At 45.4% G+C, this 17,179-nt stretch overlaps 1 protein-coding gene across 2 annotated transcripts in view; it reads right to left on the reverse strand.

Moving 5' to 3' along the window:
• ABCF3 (ATP binding cassette subfamily F member 3) overlaps positions 1 to 17,179 on the reverse strand; it is a 53,640-nt gene continuing 36,461 nt past the window's right edge. For both annotated transcript variants that reach the window (XM_089508553.1, XM_089508554.1), the window contains 8 exons: positions 14,363 to 14,439; positions 13,040 to 13,084; positions 11,780 to 11,912; positions 8,212 to 8,300; positions 6,460 to 6,551; positions 5,308 to 5,440; positions 1,764 to 1,851; positions 1 to 1,173 (listed from right to left, as the gene is read on the reverse strand). In XM_089508553.1, the coding sequence (XP_089364679.1) occupies positions 1,015 to 1,173; positions 1,764 to 1,851; positions 5,308 to 5,440; positions 6,460 to 6,551; positions 8,212 to 8,300; positions 11,780 to 11,912; positions 13,040 to 13,084; positions 14,363 to 14,439 (816 nt within the window). In that variant the 3' untranslated portion in view covers positions 1 to 1,014. The remainder of the gene's footprint in view (positions 1,174 to 1,763; positions 1,852 to 5,307; positions 5,441 to 6,459; positions 6,552 to 8,211; positions 8,301 to 11,779; positions 11,913 to 13,039; positions 13,085 to 14,362; positions 14,440 to 17,179) is intronic.

Raw genomic sequence — 17,179 nt, forward strand, 5'->3', positions numbered from 1 at the left:
CCAGAGAAAGCCCATTTTATTTACAGAGCAACCTCAATGCTGATGATCAGAGAATCAAAAATTGACTTTCAAGCTAAAACTCTTTAATCCTCTTTCAATGACCAAGACGTGGTGTATGTTAGCTGGGAGAGACCTCAGTCCTGCGTGGGATTCAGACCTCCTTTGGGAGGCCAGAGACTGGGTGGGTCTGTGGTACCCTTAAGGCAGGAGCCCCAGCCCCAATGTAGATTGTCACCTTCTGGCAGAGAGGGGAACCGGCATTGCACTTCTTCCACCACCAGAACCATGGGTTATGCAATACCTACCCCTTTTGGGTGTGAGGGGAAAGAGGGGTCCCTTTCAGCACACAAAGGCATTGCCTTCTGAGCAGAAAAGAGAGAAATATAAGGCCAAGCTATGGAACCAGAACTGCTTTCTGAAGAGAGTCTGGCTGGTGTGTTTGACACTTAAACGAAGAAGCTGCAGCTCTTCCCAGGGGGGCCTGGGCTGGGAGGAGAGAAGGAAAATCCCTCATCCCCACCATTTCAAACCTCAGACTGGAGTCTCAGCCCACGTCCTGGTAAAGCTACTGAAATGTGCAACATCTAGCAGCATTTACGCGAAGAAGCCTTCTGATGCTCCCTGAGCACGACTGCAGCAGGTTCACCTCTACAGACCAATGGAAAGAGAAGAAGGCCTGCGCTGAAGCAGATGCCTCATCCTTCTTCACTCTCCTTCTTCACTCAAGCAGCATTGAACACTTCCCACCTTTCCCTCAGCTGTCTTCCTCCGGTCCCTGCCAAGCAGAGACTTGGCACACATCCCACAGCAACACTGTTCCCTTTCCTCTTTCCTTTGGCAATACCCAGCAGGTGTTGGTTTCTGGGGGAAGGAAGCATTCCCCGAAGAGGAGAACGCACAGCTGATGTTCACAGATGGAGGTGGAATCCCTGCTGCACCGTCAGGTTGGATGAGGGCTGCTGGGCAGCCATTTCCGCTCCAAACCAGCTCATGCACACCGCCTGGGCATCTGCTTTATAGAAAGCCTTCCTTCCGGAACTGCTCTTGCAGGAGGTCTCTGTACTCGTCAAAGCCACCTTCGATGCGTTTTACCGTGCCCTCTCCACACACCCACAGCTCCTGGCACACCAGTCGGATAAAGCGCTCATCGTGGGAAACAAGCATCAAGCCACCCTAGAACAAGATGAAGGAAGAATGTCTTACATCAGAGCACTCTTATATTTTCAAAACCAGAAGTGGACTTCCAGCCACACTGGTTTGGGTACTCAGGAGGGCAGTTTATGCAGTCTCCTCTGGAGGGACAGAAAAGTGGCCCCTGGATCTGCCACAGGTGTCCACCACGAATCTAAGTCATGGCAAGTGTCTGTCTGGCAAAGCCTTCATAAGGGATAGGCAGCCAGTGGCACTGTGGGGGCAGTAAGCAGCAGGTTACAACTAACCAAACAAAGGCAAGGAGGAACTAGACGGCTAAGGTTTTTAAAAAATGTGACCTATTAGATATTTTGAGAACAATTTTGCTTGTTTTTTTTTAATTGCAAATCTCATTGTTCAGTTCCTTGTAATATCCTCCTAATTTTTTTAAAAACCCTGTTCTCACTGGGCTTGGTACATTCCCTGCAGATTTTGCAATACAGTTGTCCCTCCATATTCGCTAGGGTTAGGGGAAGAAGACCCTCATGAATATGGAAAAACTGCAAATAACCTGAGAGGACACCTCTCTAGGAATCTCTAGGTCCTCCAGTACATCTCTAAGGAAGACTTACCCGGAAATTGTTGAGTGCCTTTGCCAGGGCCTCAATGGTCTCCATGTCAAGGTGGTTCGTCGGCTCATCCAGAATGTAGAAGTTGGGGCTGGAAGGAAGAGAAGACTCCATTAAGTTGGGACTAGCTTCGAAAAGTCCCAAAGCAAGCTTGGAATACACATCCCTCCATCTAATGGCAAGCATCCCACATGAAGAAGGCCAGAAACTGAAGAGGCTGTGTTATAACCCAGGGCTTTTACTAGCCATCACTTCACCAATGCAGAAGAAATGTGGCTCTGAAGGTACACTGAAAGAATCTCTGGCAAATGCTACATCCGCCAGTCAATTCACAGAGAGAGGACACAGAGCAGGGGCTTTGGTTCATCACCTGGCATGAAGACTGCAGACATGCTGGAAGAGAAAGGTCTGGAGACCATGAGGCCCTGTGAGGAGAGACCTAGGGAGCTGGGTATGTTTAGCCTGGAGAAGAAAAGGTTAACGGGGGATATGATAGCCCTGTTTAAGTATTTTAAGGGGTGTCATGTTGAAGATGGAGCAAGCTTGTTTTCTGCTGCTTCAGAGAACAGGACCCAAAGCATTGGACTCAAACTACAGGAAAAGGGATTCCTCCTCAACATTAGAAAGAACATCCTGACAGTAAGAGTTGTTCGACATTGAAAGACGCTGCCTTGGAGAAAGGTGCAGCCTTCTTCTTTGGAGGCTATCTTTAAACAGAGGCTGGATGGCCATCTGTTATGGGGGATGCTTTGATTGTGAGTTCCTGAATGGCAGAATGGGGTTGGACTGCATGGCCCTTGGGTCTCTTCCAAATCCATGATTCAGCTTCTACAACAGACAGAGGCAACTGCAGCTGGCCCAGGAGCCAATTTCTAGCCCTATTAGCCAGTGTGTATGTAGGGGGTTTACAGAGGCCCCATGCTCTGGACTGGAAACTGGTGTGGATGGGGAAGGTAGATAAATAATAATAATAATAATAATAATAATAATAATAATAATATATTTATTCATATCCTGCCTATTCCGTTTGGGGATCGAGGCGGGTAACAACAGAGTTTATGATACACAATATAAAAACAATGGCGCTTTCCAGAACGCCCAAAAGGGTGGTCTGCCGGCGCCTTCATTTGCTGCGCGGAGGAGCCTCAGTGGCCAAACCACGCGACTCCTCCGCGCAGCAAAAAGAAGCCGTAAAAAGTGGCTTTTTTTTGCAGCACCATTGGTGCACTTACGGCGTCATAATGGTTCCGAGACGTGCGGACACTAAGCGTCTGCTATGTCAAAATGGCGGCGCCCATGTAGAATGGGCGCCACCATTTTGTACGTACTCGGCGCGTGCTAGGCTTAGGGGCATCCGGAAAGGACGTCTCCTTCTAACCCTAGTACGTGCTGAGCACGTACTTTTGGCGTGTGCGGAATGCGCCAATAAAACTCACAAAACCCTGACCTAACCCTCCCTCCCAAACTATAAAATTAACATAAAACATGATTAAAATATATAACAATGCAATACAATATCACAAAATTATTTTACAATTTGTGAATGACAAGGAGATATAGAAGGAAGGATGGATAGAATCACTTCTGAGCGGTTATCACTCAGGGAAGGCCTGCCAGAAGAGAAGGGTTTTTATCGCTTTTTAAAAAGCCTCCAATGAAGATAATTGGCGAATCTCTTCCGGAGGTCATTCCAAGCTTTTGGAGCCGTAGCAGAGAAAGATATTTTAACTACAGGAGCCACTCCAAGGCAAAGCACTCTTTTCAAGGACTGACCCCAGATATTACTCCCCTTCCTTCCCCAGTGATACTGCAAGTTGTCTCCTGCACACTCGTTGTTTCTTTTGCAGCCTCTTCCCCTGGCCTGTTGGATAAAAAAAGCGGAAACCGCAGTGCAGCTCCAACCTGCCAGCCAAGTCCTAGCAAAGCCCACAAAGCTTAAGCAGGGTCTCACATTTGAAAATTCTTTTTTGTTGCCACTTTACCCCATTGCCACATGCTCTAATTCTTTCCTCCAGTCCATCACTGTTTGACAGTGGAACATGCTCCCTTGGAGGATGGTGGAGTCCCCTTCTTTGGAGGTTTTTAAGCAGAGGCTAGATGGCATTGGTCAAAAGGAGGGCTTCTGCATGGCAGAAGAAGGTTAGATTGGGTGGCCCTTGAGGTCTCCTCTGACTCTATGATTCTATATTGTTCCAAAATGGCATCCCTCCAGGCCACAAAAGTGATACCTTGTGCCTAAGTCACACAAGAATTTCCTAACTACCCTTGCCATTACTAGCAAAAGACACACCTAAGGAAGTGAGCTTGTGCAGGCAGGCAAAGAGCAGGAGATACCATCACATGAAGTGGTCAGCAAGGCTGCATGGTGGTTTTAAGGGACCCTGAAAAGAAGTTTCGTGCCATCCTCACCCCCACCATGGTCCCAAAGACTGCTAGTTCCTCTTATCTTTCTTATGCAGCAATACTTTGATTGAAGACCCCCTGCTCTGCTGCCCCCTTTTCCCTTGCTGCCCCCCTGGATCTTTCCACTGCTCCCAGGGAGGCATACCGTCCACTTTGGGAATCGGGGGGGGGGGGGGGAGCTGCCTCCAACAACGTCTGCTGAAGTGGCTTCAGTGGCCGAGGTGCCAGACCTGACCCATGATCAGAGGGGTCTTGGTTGGCCTGATCCTCAAGGGCCCTTTCCAAGGTGTGATTCCTGAGAGGCTTCTTTCATTTTAATCAATTCACCTTCTTGCCTAACAGAGCCATTGCAGAAATCAGGCAGAAGAAAGAGGAAAAAGACTAAAATGTCTAGATAAGAACAGTAAGAGGCAGATTAGGCTAGATGCGAGCAATTATGGGGCTTTACAGATGGCCTTGCTGGATTGGGACACGGCAACCGCACGCCACACCTCCAACATGGCAGGTCTGCAGCATAAAAAGCAGCTTCCCACCGGCACGGCTGCTTTTCGGCATTCCTTTGGCGCAGCGTGTGTACATGCTACACCAAGGGAGCTCTGTGACAACTCCTGCCGTACAGTGGGGGGCATGGCATAATGCTGGCATGGGGACGGATTTGGGGTGCGTGGCATGCCCCCGTTCTGCCCCGATGCCGGCATTTATCACCAGTCTGTTTAGGGCCTAAGAGAGAATAAAAGCTCTGCGAGAAAAGAGCGAACAAGCAGAGCTCTAGGCAAAGGCAGGAAGAAGTACTGGTCTCCAAGATGGCTGAGTGCTGGAAATATTGTGGCTCTTCCTGCCTGACTTTGGGCAGTGATGGGAATATAACCCAAGTATATAAAAATGGCAGGCCAGGGAGTATGGAGGAACTGAGGGCAACCTTCCCCGCCAAAGCCATCCATGCTGTAGGAATGGCTGCTGTGGGACCATTGCTTTGATGCAGGACATGAGTGCCCACTGGATCTTCTTCCAGGGAAGACTGGCATTTTTTTTTGACTGCATGACAGCCGCACAGAAGCAGCAAGTAGAAAGCACAGGAATGAATTTGTTCCTACGTTAACAACTGCCAGGTCACACTCAGCACTAAAGAAAACATAAGAATTACCATGTCATGGTCATCTGAGCAAAAGCCACTCTGCTCTTCTGGCCTCCAGACAGACTGGCAACAGGACGGACGGCTAGCTCTCCAGAGATGCCATAGCAGCCCAGTTGATGGCGGTACTCTTCCTCGGTCTTCCCTGGAACCCAGACACAGAAAGGAGGCAACAAGTTTATGTATTTTTAGGCTCTCACTTTGTTGTTAATGCACAGCAGTACTGCTGCTTTGCTAGGTAATGGGGGCCAATTTTTGGAGTTTGTGGGTCAGACACAGAAAGGCTGGATCCACATTTTTCATCCCAAATGCATCCTGATCACACACAACCCTCCTCCCAAACTAGAAATACCCAGGAGACTATTTTCAGTTTAAAAAAACAAAACAAAACTTTTCACACTTTTAAAAACAGAATAAGGTATGTAGGGGCCATGAATAAAAAGTACTGCTCTTTCTAGAACACATTTCTTCATATTTTAACCCCTACCAGAGTAGAAGAGCTTTTGGGGCCTTAAAAAGGGGTGAGGCTACATGTGGCCCCTATGAACAGACCTTGGCCCAGTGGCAGATTGAAGGAATGGAGCAGGATTCAAAAAAGAGCAGGAAGGAAAATTCAGATAGTATTATACATGAACTGGAGAAAAAACTAGGAAATAAAGGCCTTGTCTACTAGAATCTGGATGTCAATGTAGTCTGAAAGTGTCTTTTGGGGCCTTGGGTGCTTGTATGCCTGACCTTAGATGGGGGAAAGTGTGGTAAAGGAAGCTTTACTGGGCTGCAACTTCCATCATCCCTAGTGCTAATTAGGGATGACAGGAGTCGCAGTCAAACATTTGGCAGATAACATGTTCACCTGGGGCTTCCTGCTCATTAACTGATGGAATTAGCAAATGCATGATAAATTTAAGCAAAACATTAAGCAAATTAGATGTAAGACAGCTGTCTTTCTGAATACTTTCAAGGACTATATCCATAAAAGGACTGGACACACATGTGCATGCCTAGGCATACCCACAAAAAATAAAGCCTGAGTTGTAGTGGAGGCAGGGTAACTGAAGGGCAGTGAGATGTAGTACTATGTCTTTTTCGTAACTGGCTTCCTTGAAGCTGGGCCAATGTTCATCCTGCATTCCACACCAGTCCCTCAATAATGCCTAAGCTCACCTGGGAATTTCTTTGCTAATAATTCTGTGGCACTGATGTCCAAATCGAGCTGATCCACGTGGTGCTGAGTGAAGTAGCCAATCTTCAGATTTCTGCCAAGCCAGATGAGAGAGAAGACACTATTATTGGCTGAGACGTTTTCAAAGGACAGCTTCCCCTTGCTGAACATGCCCCATGGAAGGAATGACTGCCTTCTCTAACTGGGAGGGGTGGGAAAGTAGGTGGCTGTTAATGGGGAAACCCCAGTCCTCAGTCATGGAAGAAAGAAGTTCCTATGGGAGTTCCATACAGACAGGATCACCACTGAGAAGGCCATTTGCAGTGTAGATGCAGCCTTGAACAATGGATGAAAAGTACAAGAAAAGAGATTGCACCTCAACATTAGGAGGAGCTTCTTGACAGTAAAGGCTGTTCTACAGTGGAATGCACTTCCTTGGAGTTTTTGGTGGAGTCTCCTTCTTTGGAGGTCCTTAAACAGAGGCCAGATGGCCATCTATCCAGATGGCTTTGATTGTGAGTTCCTGCATGGCAGAAGAGGGTTGGACTGGATGGCCCTTCTTGGGGTCACTTTCAACTCTATGATTCTATGATCTAGAGTACAGGTTGAGTATCCCTTATTCCAAAACAGAAAATGCTCCAAAATCCAAACCTTAAGCATTGATATGATGCTTTAAGACGGTGACACTCTTGTTTGTTTGTTCATAAGGCAGAAACCTTCTTTCAACTTTGTCTCATGCACAAATTATTTGAAAGATTGTATAAAATTACATTCAGGCTTGACATATATGAAATACAAATGAATTTCATGTTTACAGACCCCCTAAGATACCTCATTATGTATATACAAATACTTCAAAATTCAGAATGCTTCTGGTCCCAGGCATTTCAGATACTCAACCTGTAAGTGCTTAGTGCTGCCTTTTGTCAGCCTGGGAAGCCTCTCTAGGAACAATCCTAGGAAGGTTTAGGGTGGTGGTTTTTTGGGTTTTTATAAATCACGGGACCAAGTTCCTAGTCATTATGGTTGTGGATAGGAAAACACTCTAGAAGTTGTTGGATAGTTTTTGCTAAGATTTAATGACATTGGAAAACCAAGTGGCATACTTCATTGCTTACTGGAAGAAAATCCCAGCTCAGCAGGAACTGGTGTGAGGTTTGAGATTTCCCACGTTACAAAATCTATTCCCAATAGGAATTCAAGTGGATTCAGTGGCACATGATTCTCTACTCTCCATATACCACAAAGGCCAATAGATGAAACATAGGGCCAAAACAGACTGCAGAAATAATCCAGTTTGAGACCACTTCAAATGCTAGGGTATTCTGGGAAATGTAGTTTTGTGAGGCATTGAGCCTTCTGTTAAGAGAGCTCTGGTGCCACAGCAAGCTACAGTTCCCAAAATTTCCTAGCACTGAGCCAGGGCAGTTGAAGTGGTCTGAAGATAGCTTGGGCCCATAGTGACCGGAAGTTGTTCAGAGGATCAGGGAAGTATCAAAGGAGGTCAGAGTACCATTCATAGAATTATAGAATCATAGAGTTGGAAGAGACCACAAGGGCCATCCAGTCCAACCCCTTTATTCTGCCATGCAGGAACTCTCAATCAAAGCATCCCCATTGACAGATGGCCATCCAGCCTTAGAAACTTCTTAGAAATTTAGATTGTTTCTATAACTCAGCAATTTCTGAGATTTGCAATCTTGTCAACTCCTCCACATCTCTACCAATACTTCTCCCAACCCTGGTGAGGCTACCTGTGAGCATGCCTAATTCCCTGGACAGGGGCTAGGTCTCCCATCAGGATCTTCAACATCGTTGACTTCCCAGCTCCATTTTCCCCTACCTAGAAGGAAGAAAGAACATTTGAATCAGCAGACCAACAAACCCTTCAGAGCCCTGTTCTGGGGTTTGACTTGTGGAGAAGGCAGTGTGCAGTGCAAGTGAACACCACTGGTCACCTTTCTTCTCAGTTTAGGTGTGTTTTGCAGTATGAGGTCCTGAGACTTTTCTTTTCTTAAAGGTGTGAATCCAGGTTAAGTGGAGTAAAATGATGCACCAAAATACAAGACAATGGGAAGTTCATCAGATGTTTGGTGAGGGCTTTTGGGGGGGCGGGGGCTGCTCCCAGATGATGGAACTATAGTTCCATGGCACATTAAGGCCTTAAAGAGACCAGCACTTTGTGCCGGCCTGGGACTGAAAGTAGGGCTAGACAGGGCTGGGTGTCCACACGTGCCCTGCCTTACTTTTGCCACCCGTGCACCATTCTGGTGTGCACCCATTCACACAAGGCACACCATGATGATGATGATGATGATGATAATAATAATAGTTTATTTATAGACCGCTTTTCCAAAATAGATCAAAGCAGTGTACAACAGAACAAAACAAATCAATTCAAAATAAAACATAACATATTACAATCATAATCAGATGATAAAACTACTAAAATTACAATTAAAAACTATTAAAACCATACAACTATTAAAACCCAATACAAACTAGCTGGATAAAACCATGTGCATATCGAGGGAAAACAATATCAGGATACATGGGGGAAAGCCTGTTGAAAAAGAAAAGTCTTGAGTTTCTTTCTAAAAAGGTCTAGGGAGGTGACGGAACGGAGCTCATCGGGGAGCGTGTTCCAAATCTGCGGGGCTGAGATGGAGAATGCCCTTTGTGAGGTCGATGTATATCTCCTCTTCCAGACCCTCAACAGATGCTTCCCGACCGACCTGAGAGTGCGGGGCGGATTGTACGGGGAGAGGAGGTCCTCCAAGTACCCTGGGCCCAAGCCATTTAGGGCTTTATAGGTTATAACCAACACCTTGTATTGCGCCCGGAAGCGAATGGGCAGCCAGTGTAGATCTTGCAGAATAGGTGTTATATGGTTAGCCCTGGAACATCTAGTGACCAGCCTTGCTGCCATATTCTGTACTAATTGAAGCTTCCGGGTTTGGTACAAGGGTTGCCCCATGTAGAGAGCATTACAGAAATCCAATTGAGAGGTTACCAGAGCATGTACCACCGTTTCAAGGTCCCTCTGGCCTAGGTAGGGTCGCAGCTGGCGTATCAGCCGAAGCTGATAACAGGCGCTTCTGACCGTCGCATCCACCTGAGAAGTCAGGTGGAGCGATGAGTCCAAAAGCACCCCCAGACTGCAAACTGAGTCCTTCAGGGGGAGCGTGACCCCATTCAGGACAAGTGGACAAATTTCCTTTCCAGGGCCAGGGGAACCTATCACTAGTACTTCTGTTTTCTCTGGATTCAAGCTGAGTCTGTTTTCCCTCATCCAGCCCATTACCGACTCCAAGCAGGCATTTAGAGGAGAGATGCCATCCCTAGTCACTGCATCAGTCGGGGACACAGAGAAACATAATTGGGTGTCATCAGCGTACTGATAACACCGCGCCCCGTGTCTCTGGATGATCTCTCCCAGCGGTTTCATGTAAATGTTGAATAGCATGAGGGACAGAATAGCTCCTTGAGGGACACCAGATGTAAGCGCCCTCTTATCGGAGCAAACGTCCCCCAGCTGCACCATCTGGAATCTACCCAAGAGGTAGGAATGGAACCACTGGAGCGCAGTGCCCCCGATACCTAACTCCCTCAGGTGTTCCAGAAGGATACCATGATGATGCATGGGCATCAGAACACTCAAAAGGAGCTGGCTGGAAAGGGCGTCATCATGGTGCGTGAGTGCTATTATGGCGCCCCTTCTTGGAAGCGGCTTTTAGCAGCTTCTTTTTGCTCCAGAGAGGGAGTGGATCATTGCTGTACTGTGTGGTTGCTGTGGCAATGACCCGGTGTAAACAGGGGTGGCATTTTGCTGCCCATCTGTTGAGCCCCTAAGTCCACCAGCAGGCAGAGACCTTTTCATTCCAAAAGACCTTTAGCCATGGTGGCAGTGATGGAAAAGGTCTTTCAATGCTAGATGTGATATTGTTTCCAAACTTTTCATGTTATGTTTTAAAATGCTTTTAAAGTGATCTAATCTGATACCTGATTTAGCAATAGCAAGGACATTTCTATACCACTTACTGATGTACTAAGCTGTTTAGAAAGTGTAAGCTAATTGCCCCCAACAAGCTAAGTACTCATTTTAGTGACCTACAGAAGGATGCCAGGCTGAGTCGATGCTGAGCCCCTGGGCTGGGATTGAACTCACAACCTTGTGGTTTGTGAGTGAGTGGCTGCAGGACCACTGCACCGCCAGGGCTCCTTAATGGTTTTTAATGACACGGCCAACTGGTTTAATCCATGTAGTAAGGCACCTTGGAGTCCGTACTGGGAAGAAGGTGGGATATACACAGTTTGTAGCTGCTGCTTAGCTAGCATGACCTCTCCCTTTCATCCTCCTCCTCTCAATCTCTTATCCTTCCAAAAGAGCCTCAGCCAGTGTTTAAATCACTTTCCATCCCATTAATCTCCTCGCCCCACTCCTGGTCATCTGAGTTCACTGTTTCTTAATTTCTCATCCTTCAAAAAAGAGCCAGCCAGGTTTTAAACCCCTTTCCAGCTCACTGACCTCTTGACTGGCTCTTTTGGAAGGATGAGAGATTGAGAGGTGGTGGATTGGGACAAATAGGAGTGGGGTGAGGAGATCTGTGGGATGGAAAGGGGTTTAAAATCTAGCTAAGGCATGCTGATGGCCAGGTGGGAAATGGAGTCATGGTTTGGCACTGTCGGCTGGAGTCTGTAGCATGCTTGTTTGGGGATCTAGAGACATCTGCACTTACCCACTTTCGTGGATGTCCTGTGTCTCTAACCCTGCAAATGTGAAGCAGTGACTGTACCCCATATCAGTTGTGTACGTATCTGAAGAGGAGTGGGAAGTTCTAACCCTTTACAGACACACAGTTAAGGCTTTCCTCTCTGCAGAAGGTTCACATCACCATGTGTTTGGTTAAGAATTTTCCTTTCCAGTCTAGTTTCTGATTGATTGTTAATATCTACACTTTTGCCAGTAACCTTTTCACAAAGTGTCACATTGGGTGTTTTCATCAATGCGATCCCCACTGCTTCACTCCAGGTAGGAAAAATCACCTCCCCAAACTCAGTCTCATACAGAATGGATATCTAAGTGTGAGATAATATGACCATGCATAAGGTAGCATGTCAGGTTTGTGAGGCTTAAACTAATCTCTTTTTGATTTCTGAGGTCTCTTAATGACTCGAGGATTTTGTGAGTCAGTTTTACCTGATACGAGAGGACAATTTCTGGTAAGTCTGATCTCACGTCATAATATTTATTATTCTGTCTATTTTTGTTCTTTTTCTGCTGAAAATATCAACCAAAAAAGAAAAAGTATCCCTCTTTACCACACAAATCCGGGATTCGAGGTCAGCAGAGACTGAGAGGGAGCGGAAGATGTAGTGATCAGGCTCATAGTAAAAGTCCACTTCATCCAGCTGCAAAATGGGAGGTGAAAACTTCTCAAAGCCGTCAGGGAACCTGCAGGAAGAAGCACCAGAAAGCTGAGCACCGAAGGAGGTGGCATATACCCTTCTGTATCATTTATTGTTCCTAGCAAATTGTCAGCACTATAGAAAACAGCTGGTGGCGACAACAGTACTATTTAACATTCATAGGCCAATATCCTATCTCCTTCTTGCATAGTGCAAATCTACACTCATGTAGTTAAGCAGCAGTTCCACTACATCACGTATTTGCTGAATGCTGACATTGTGCAACCAACTATATCTGCAAATGGCTTGCTCACGGTCCCACTGTGTAACCAGTAGACACATAATGGCTGATTTAACCCAGTGAATAAAATGGCATGTTGAAAGCACTGATGATTACATATGCACTATCCAAGAATGTACAACCACGTTTAATAGTCACACTTGCAAAATTCCACTTATACAACTGTGACCTGAATACAGACATTATGCAAAAGTCTGAAAAGTGCAACTGCATGCGCAAGGAAACTTTAGTGTCTGTAAAACACCAAAAGGATTCCAGCCGTAGTGTTCTTGCTGTTGAAGACATATCATATACACAGTGGTGGCAGTCTAAGGCAGCCTTTCACATGCTTATAGTCTATAGAATTGATGGATAACAATTCCTATTATCCCCAGCCACCAGTGGAGATGACAGGAGTTCTAGTTCAACATTTCTAGAGGGCACTGCATTGGAGCTAGCCAAAACCACATGTACCAGCCACCTAGCTGTATCTAAAGCAGCCTGATCAGTACTTAGATGGGAGACAGCTGGGAGTCCCATGCATGCCACCTTGTGTTTCATGAGGTAAAAGGAATAATATGAGCTCAATAACAAAACAAATTATCTTCTCCCAGTTGTTAACAACAGCTTTGTCAGGGTGGCCTGTATTATAATCTTGTAAATGGACAGCTGAAGCTGAGAAAGAGCAACTTGCCTAAGGCTACCTAGTGATTTTGTGTCAGAGGCCAAATGCAAGTTGTGGTACAAGAGCAGCATTGACAAGCAACAGCTCCATCGATCCCGAAGCCTGTTTAGCCCTTAGAAAAGGTGGCTGGAATAGTGGTTCTTGTTAATGGGGTAGTGGGCTTCTCCTCCTCTCCCCAGCTCCCTCATTTCTGTTAAGTGCCACTTACTTCATTATCACCTCTGAATCTTTGTCCACAGGCTTTAGTTTTGGCCTAAGAGAGAAAAGGCAGGCAGAGGCGTTACAATCCAGAGGGATGCAGTATCCAGGGATGCATCCCACTTACATCAACATAAATGCAAGAACAACCTCAAGCCAGATTGAGATTGAGAGGGGGAATGCCACCCTTCACCCCACTCTCATCTGGATCACTGAGAAGAACCTGCCCCTTTTCCCCAAGTCAGCTCTCTTAGCCCTCTCCCAAGACTATCTAGGACTTCAAAGACAAGTCAAAGGGGCATAGTTATCATTGGTTCAGTATAGAAACCACAATACGCTTTGACTGTTTTGTGGCCAGGAGGCCAGCTAAACACTGGGAAGAACTTCTTTACTGTAAGAACTGTTTGACAGTAGAATAGATTGCCTGAGAGAGTGGTAAACTCTCATTCTTTGGAGGTCTTTAAAGAGAGGTTGGATGGCCATGGTTCCTGAATACTTTTGTTGCATATGGCAAAGGGCTGAATTGGATGGGCCTCATGGAGCCTGGCTTCATAAAGTTCAGCCCAATAAAATAGGGTCAGAGGAACAGGAGATCTGATTTAATTTCTATCCTGCCTTTCTCCCAAAAGGGACCCAAAGCAGCTTGCCCATGAATTAAACAAGGTATATGCATCAAATGTAGTAAAAAGTTTTTAGAAAATTACACAAGCTACCTTGTCAAAGCAGCAATACATTAAAACAATAAAAATCATCTAAAACCATGGCAAGAACAGTAACAAAGGCAGCACATACATGCCATTAAAAGGCTCTCCAAATAGCCAGCTAGCCACAAAGGCTTCTTTAACTAAAATGGTCTTTACTGTTAGCAGAAGGAGAGCACGGAGTGGGCCAGTCTCATCTCCTGTAGCAGAGTTCCACAGGTTGGGAGCAACCACTGAGAAGGTTCTCTCCTGTGTCCTCAACAAATGTACCTGTGAAGGTGACAGGACTGAGAGGCATCCCGCCCTCAAGACAACTATTGTGGGAGTTGAATTCTGCCTGCAAACAAACTGGAAGCCATGGAGGTTGTTTCAAAAAGAAGTTGTATGTCCCCTGCAAGGTTTCCTATCTTAGACTGCAGGTTCCAAAAGATTCTATTCTATAGAATTTGTCCAAGCAATTTTTCTGCTCTAGTGGTGTTGCTTTTAAAAGCTGGCCATCTCCCTCTTCACCAATCTGTAGATCCTATGGTCTTCAGGCAGAACTGTGCAAACCCAAACAGGTCCCAGCGTTATCTTCTCTTCTCCTTCCCTGCCCACCCACAATGCACAACCCAACGGGGGCAGATACTCACAGCTTTTCCAGCAGTTTCAACTTGCTCTGTACTTGAGATGCCCTGTTTGCATTATAGCGAAATCGATCAATAAAGACCTACAGGGAAGAGAAGATGACAGCCTCTCAGGCAGGAGCTGCAACCAGAAGCACATGATCACACTCACTGATTCTGACTCCCAAAACAACAGAATGTGTTCTATACACCAATAAGCAGATTTTTTGAAGTATGTCATCGGGGCGGGAAGTAGGTTTTTCATTCTTTGTTAAACAGAGGATTGCTATATATGTGGCTCTTACCAAGACAAAGATCAGAAGCATATGTAAAACCTTGGGAGGAAAGGTTTGGGATGGAAAAGGTTTCACCGCTCTATTTCACCCTCACCTCAATTTTCAACATCTTTCTAGCTCTCCAAAACTCCAGAACCTGGAAAAGTATCCAATTCTTTGTGGAAAAGGTACAGACCTTTGACATTGAATTACACAAAACGCATATGTGGTGTACTCTGAGCACAGGTTATTGGTTTCCATGGCAGTCTTTATTTTAAGGGTGTTATACAATTAAAGAAATTTCAATCTATAAGTTTCCACCAGTTGATCAAAACTGCCCTCCATCTGTCTGTAAAAAAAGGGAAATGCTTCCTTTATTTAAGGATCAAGTACAGGCAATTTTCGTGCTCAAGGAATCTTCTTTCTTAGAAAACCAGAGATGTACCAACTGCAGCCATGGACAAAGAATCAGGTAGCGAACTATATAAACTGAGATTTAAGGAACTTCTGAATTTATCGCAACCAAGGAATGTGGACCCCAGAAATGAGCTCACAGTCCTTTCACAAAAATAGCCATTCCTGGCCTCCTCTCATTTGCCACATACCTAGATGTTCTTCATTTGCTGTGAAACTATACCTGTTATTATTTCATAGAATCATATAGAATTGTAGAGTTGGAAGAGACCACAAGGGCCATCCAGTCTAATAGCTATTGATGGTGTATGCCTTCAAGTCACTCCTGATTTAGTCTAAAGAAAATCTATTGCAGAGTCTTCTTAGCAAGATTTACTCAGAGGTCCTTTGCCTTTGCCTTCCTCTGAGACTGTACTTTGCCCAAAGTCACCTAGCAGGTTTCCCTAGCTAAAAGAGGAGTCAAACCTCCATCTCCCAGACCACTAGTCCAACACTCAAACCACTAGGCCACATTGGCTCTTAGTAAGACAACCAGACTACCTTTTGACATTTCTGCAGACTAAGACCTCCCTTTCTCTGTTCTCTTTCTTTCTTTCTTTCTTTCTTTCTGTAGGCAAATACCTATTATTGTTGTTCTCTTCCTCCTCCTCCTCCTCTTCCTGTTATTAATTTTATTTATGACTTTTACACTGTGAGGGACCTTACAAATTAAAATGAATACAATTATTTATTTGTTTATTTATTTCATTTATACCCCGCTTTTCTCCCTGGAGAGACCCAAGGCGGCTCACAAGAAAGCCTTTAGAAAATTGCAATAACATTCAAAACAATTAAAACATCTATATCCATTATAAAACCACATAAAATATATACAAGTTGAAAACAAATTAAAAACCCACCTACACCATAAAACCACCCTGCTTTGAATATCTATTTATTTAACAATTATTTATTACTTATTATTTATTTATTTATTTTATTTTTATCCCGCCTTTCTCCCAAGTTGAAACCCAAGGTGGCTCACAAATATACAATATACAATTTTAACAATTTACAATATAGCTTAAACTATGAAAAAGATAAAACCAGAATCAACCTATTAAAGTATTAAAACAATTTAAAGCAGGCTTTGGTTACTAACAGGCTGTGGCAGGGTTTTTTTAAAAAAGAAAATGTGCAGTACTTTTATCTTATTACTAAGTTTTGTGTGTGCTTAAAACTGTTTTAAATTCCGGTTGCCACTTTGGGATGATATCCAAGTGAAGAAAAAGACTGAAAATTGTTGGGCCAGCCTGAGGGAGGAGAGGACAAATAACTGCTTGTGTGCCTATTTGGGACATTCTGAAATAGCTGGGGGTGAAAATGGTCCCAGAACTGTGCATGGCCCAGTCCAAACGGGCCAAAAAGGAACGTTGGGTACTTACCGTGACACGTTCATTTCCTGCAGAGAAGGGTCCTGGCATCCTGTAATCTGGGTTTAGCTCCTCCTATTTGCTCCTGTAGGCAGGGCCAATAAAGAAAAGACCGGCCCCTATATAGGGAGGAGCTAGCCCCCCTGAGCCTCAGTCAATAACAAGCCAAGCGACTAGTAAGGTAAATCAAGGAACTGAACTTTAGTAACATCAGCTAAGGGTTAACTACAACACCTTAGAAAAAACTAGTCCAAGAACAAACTAGAACTCAGAAAAACCAATCCAGCAACAACAACAAGAAGAACAAGGCAGGTCCACCGAGAGGCAGCCAGGGTCGGAGGCCGCAGGCAGCACCCGGGTGGGCAGGATGCCAGGACCCTTCTCTGCAGGAAATGAACGTGTCACGGTAAGTACCCAACGTTCCTTTTCCCAGCAGAGAGGGTCCTGTCCTCCTGTAATCTGGGATTTACAAAAGCCCTCTCGAACTGGGAGGGAGGTGCTGCTAGGAGACTGTGGGCCCCGACACAATCTGTTGGAGGAACCTCCTTTCAAATGACGCCTCAGCGGACTGAGACACGTCCAGTTTGTAATGTCTTATGAAGGTCGAAGGCGACTTCCCTGTGGCCACCCTGCAAATATCTGACAGGGAGGCGCTAGTGGTCAAGGCCACAGAGGTAGATGCACTCCTGGTTGAGTGCACCATCAACCCCTCAGGTGGAGTGAGATCAAGAGTTCAGTAGCTC

This window comes from Sceloporus occidentalis, unplaced genomic scaffold (genome assembly GCF_023333645.1).
Source record: "Sceloporus occidentalis isolate IW3139 unplaced genomic scaffold, rSceOcc1.0.p SCAF_2, whole genome shotgun sequence".
Taxonomy (NCBI): domain Eukaryota; kingdom Metazoa; phylum Chordata; class Lepidosauria; order Squamata; family Phrynosomatidae; genus Sceloporus; species Sceloporus occidentalis.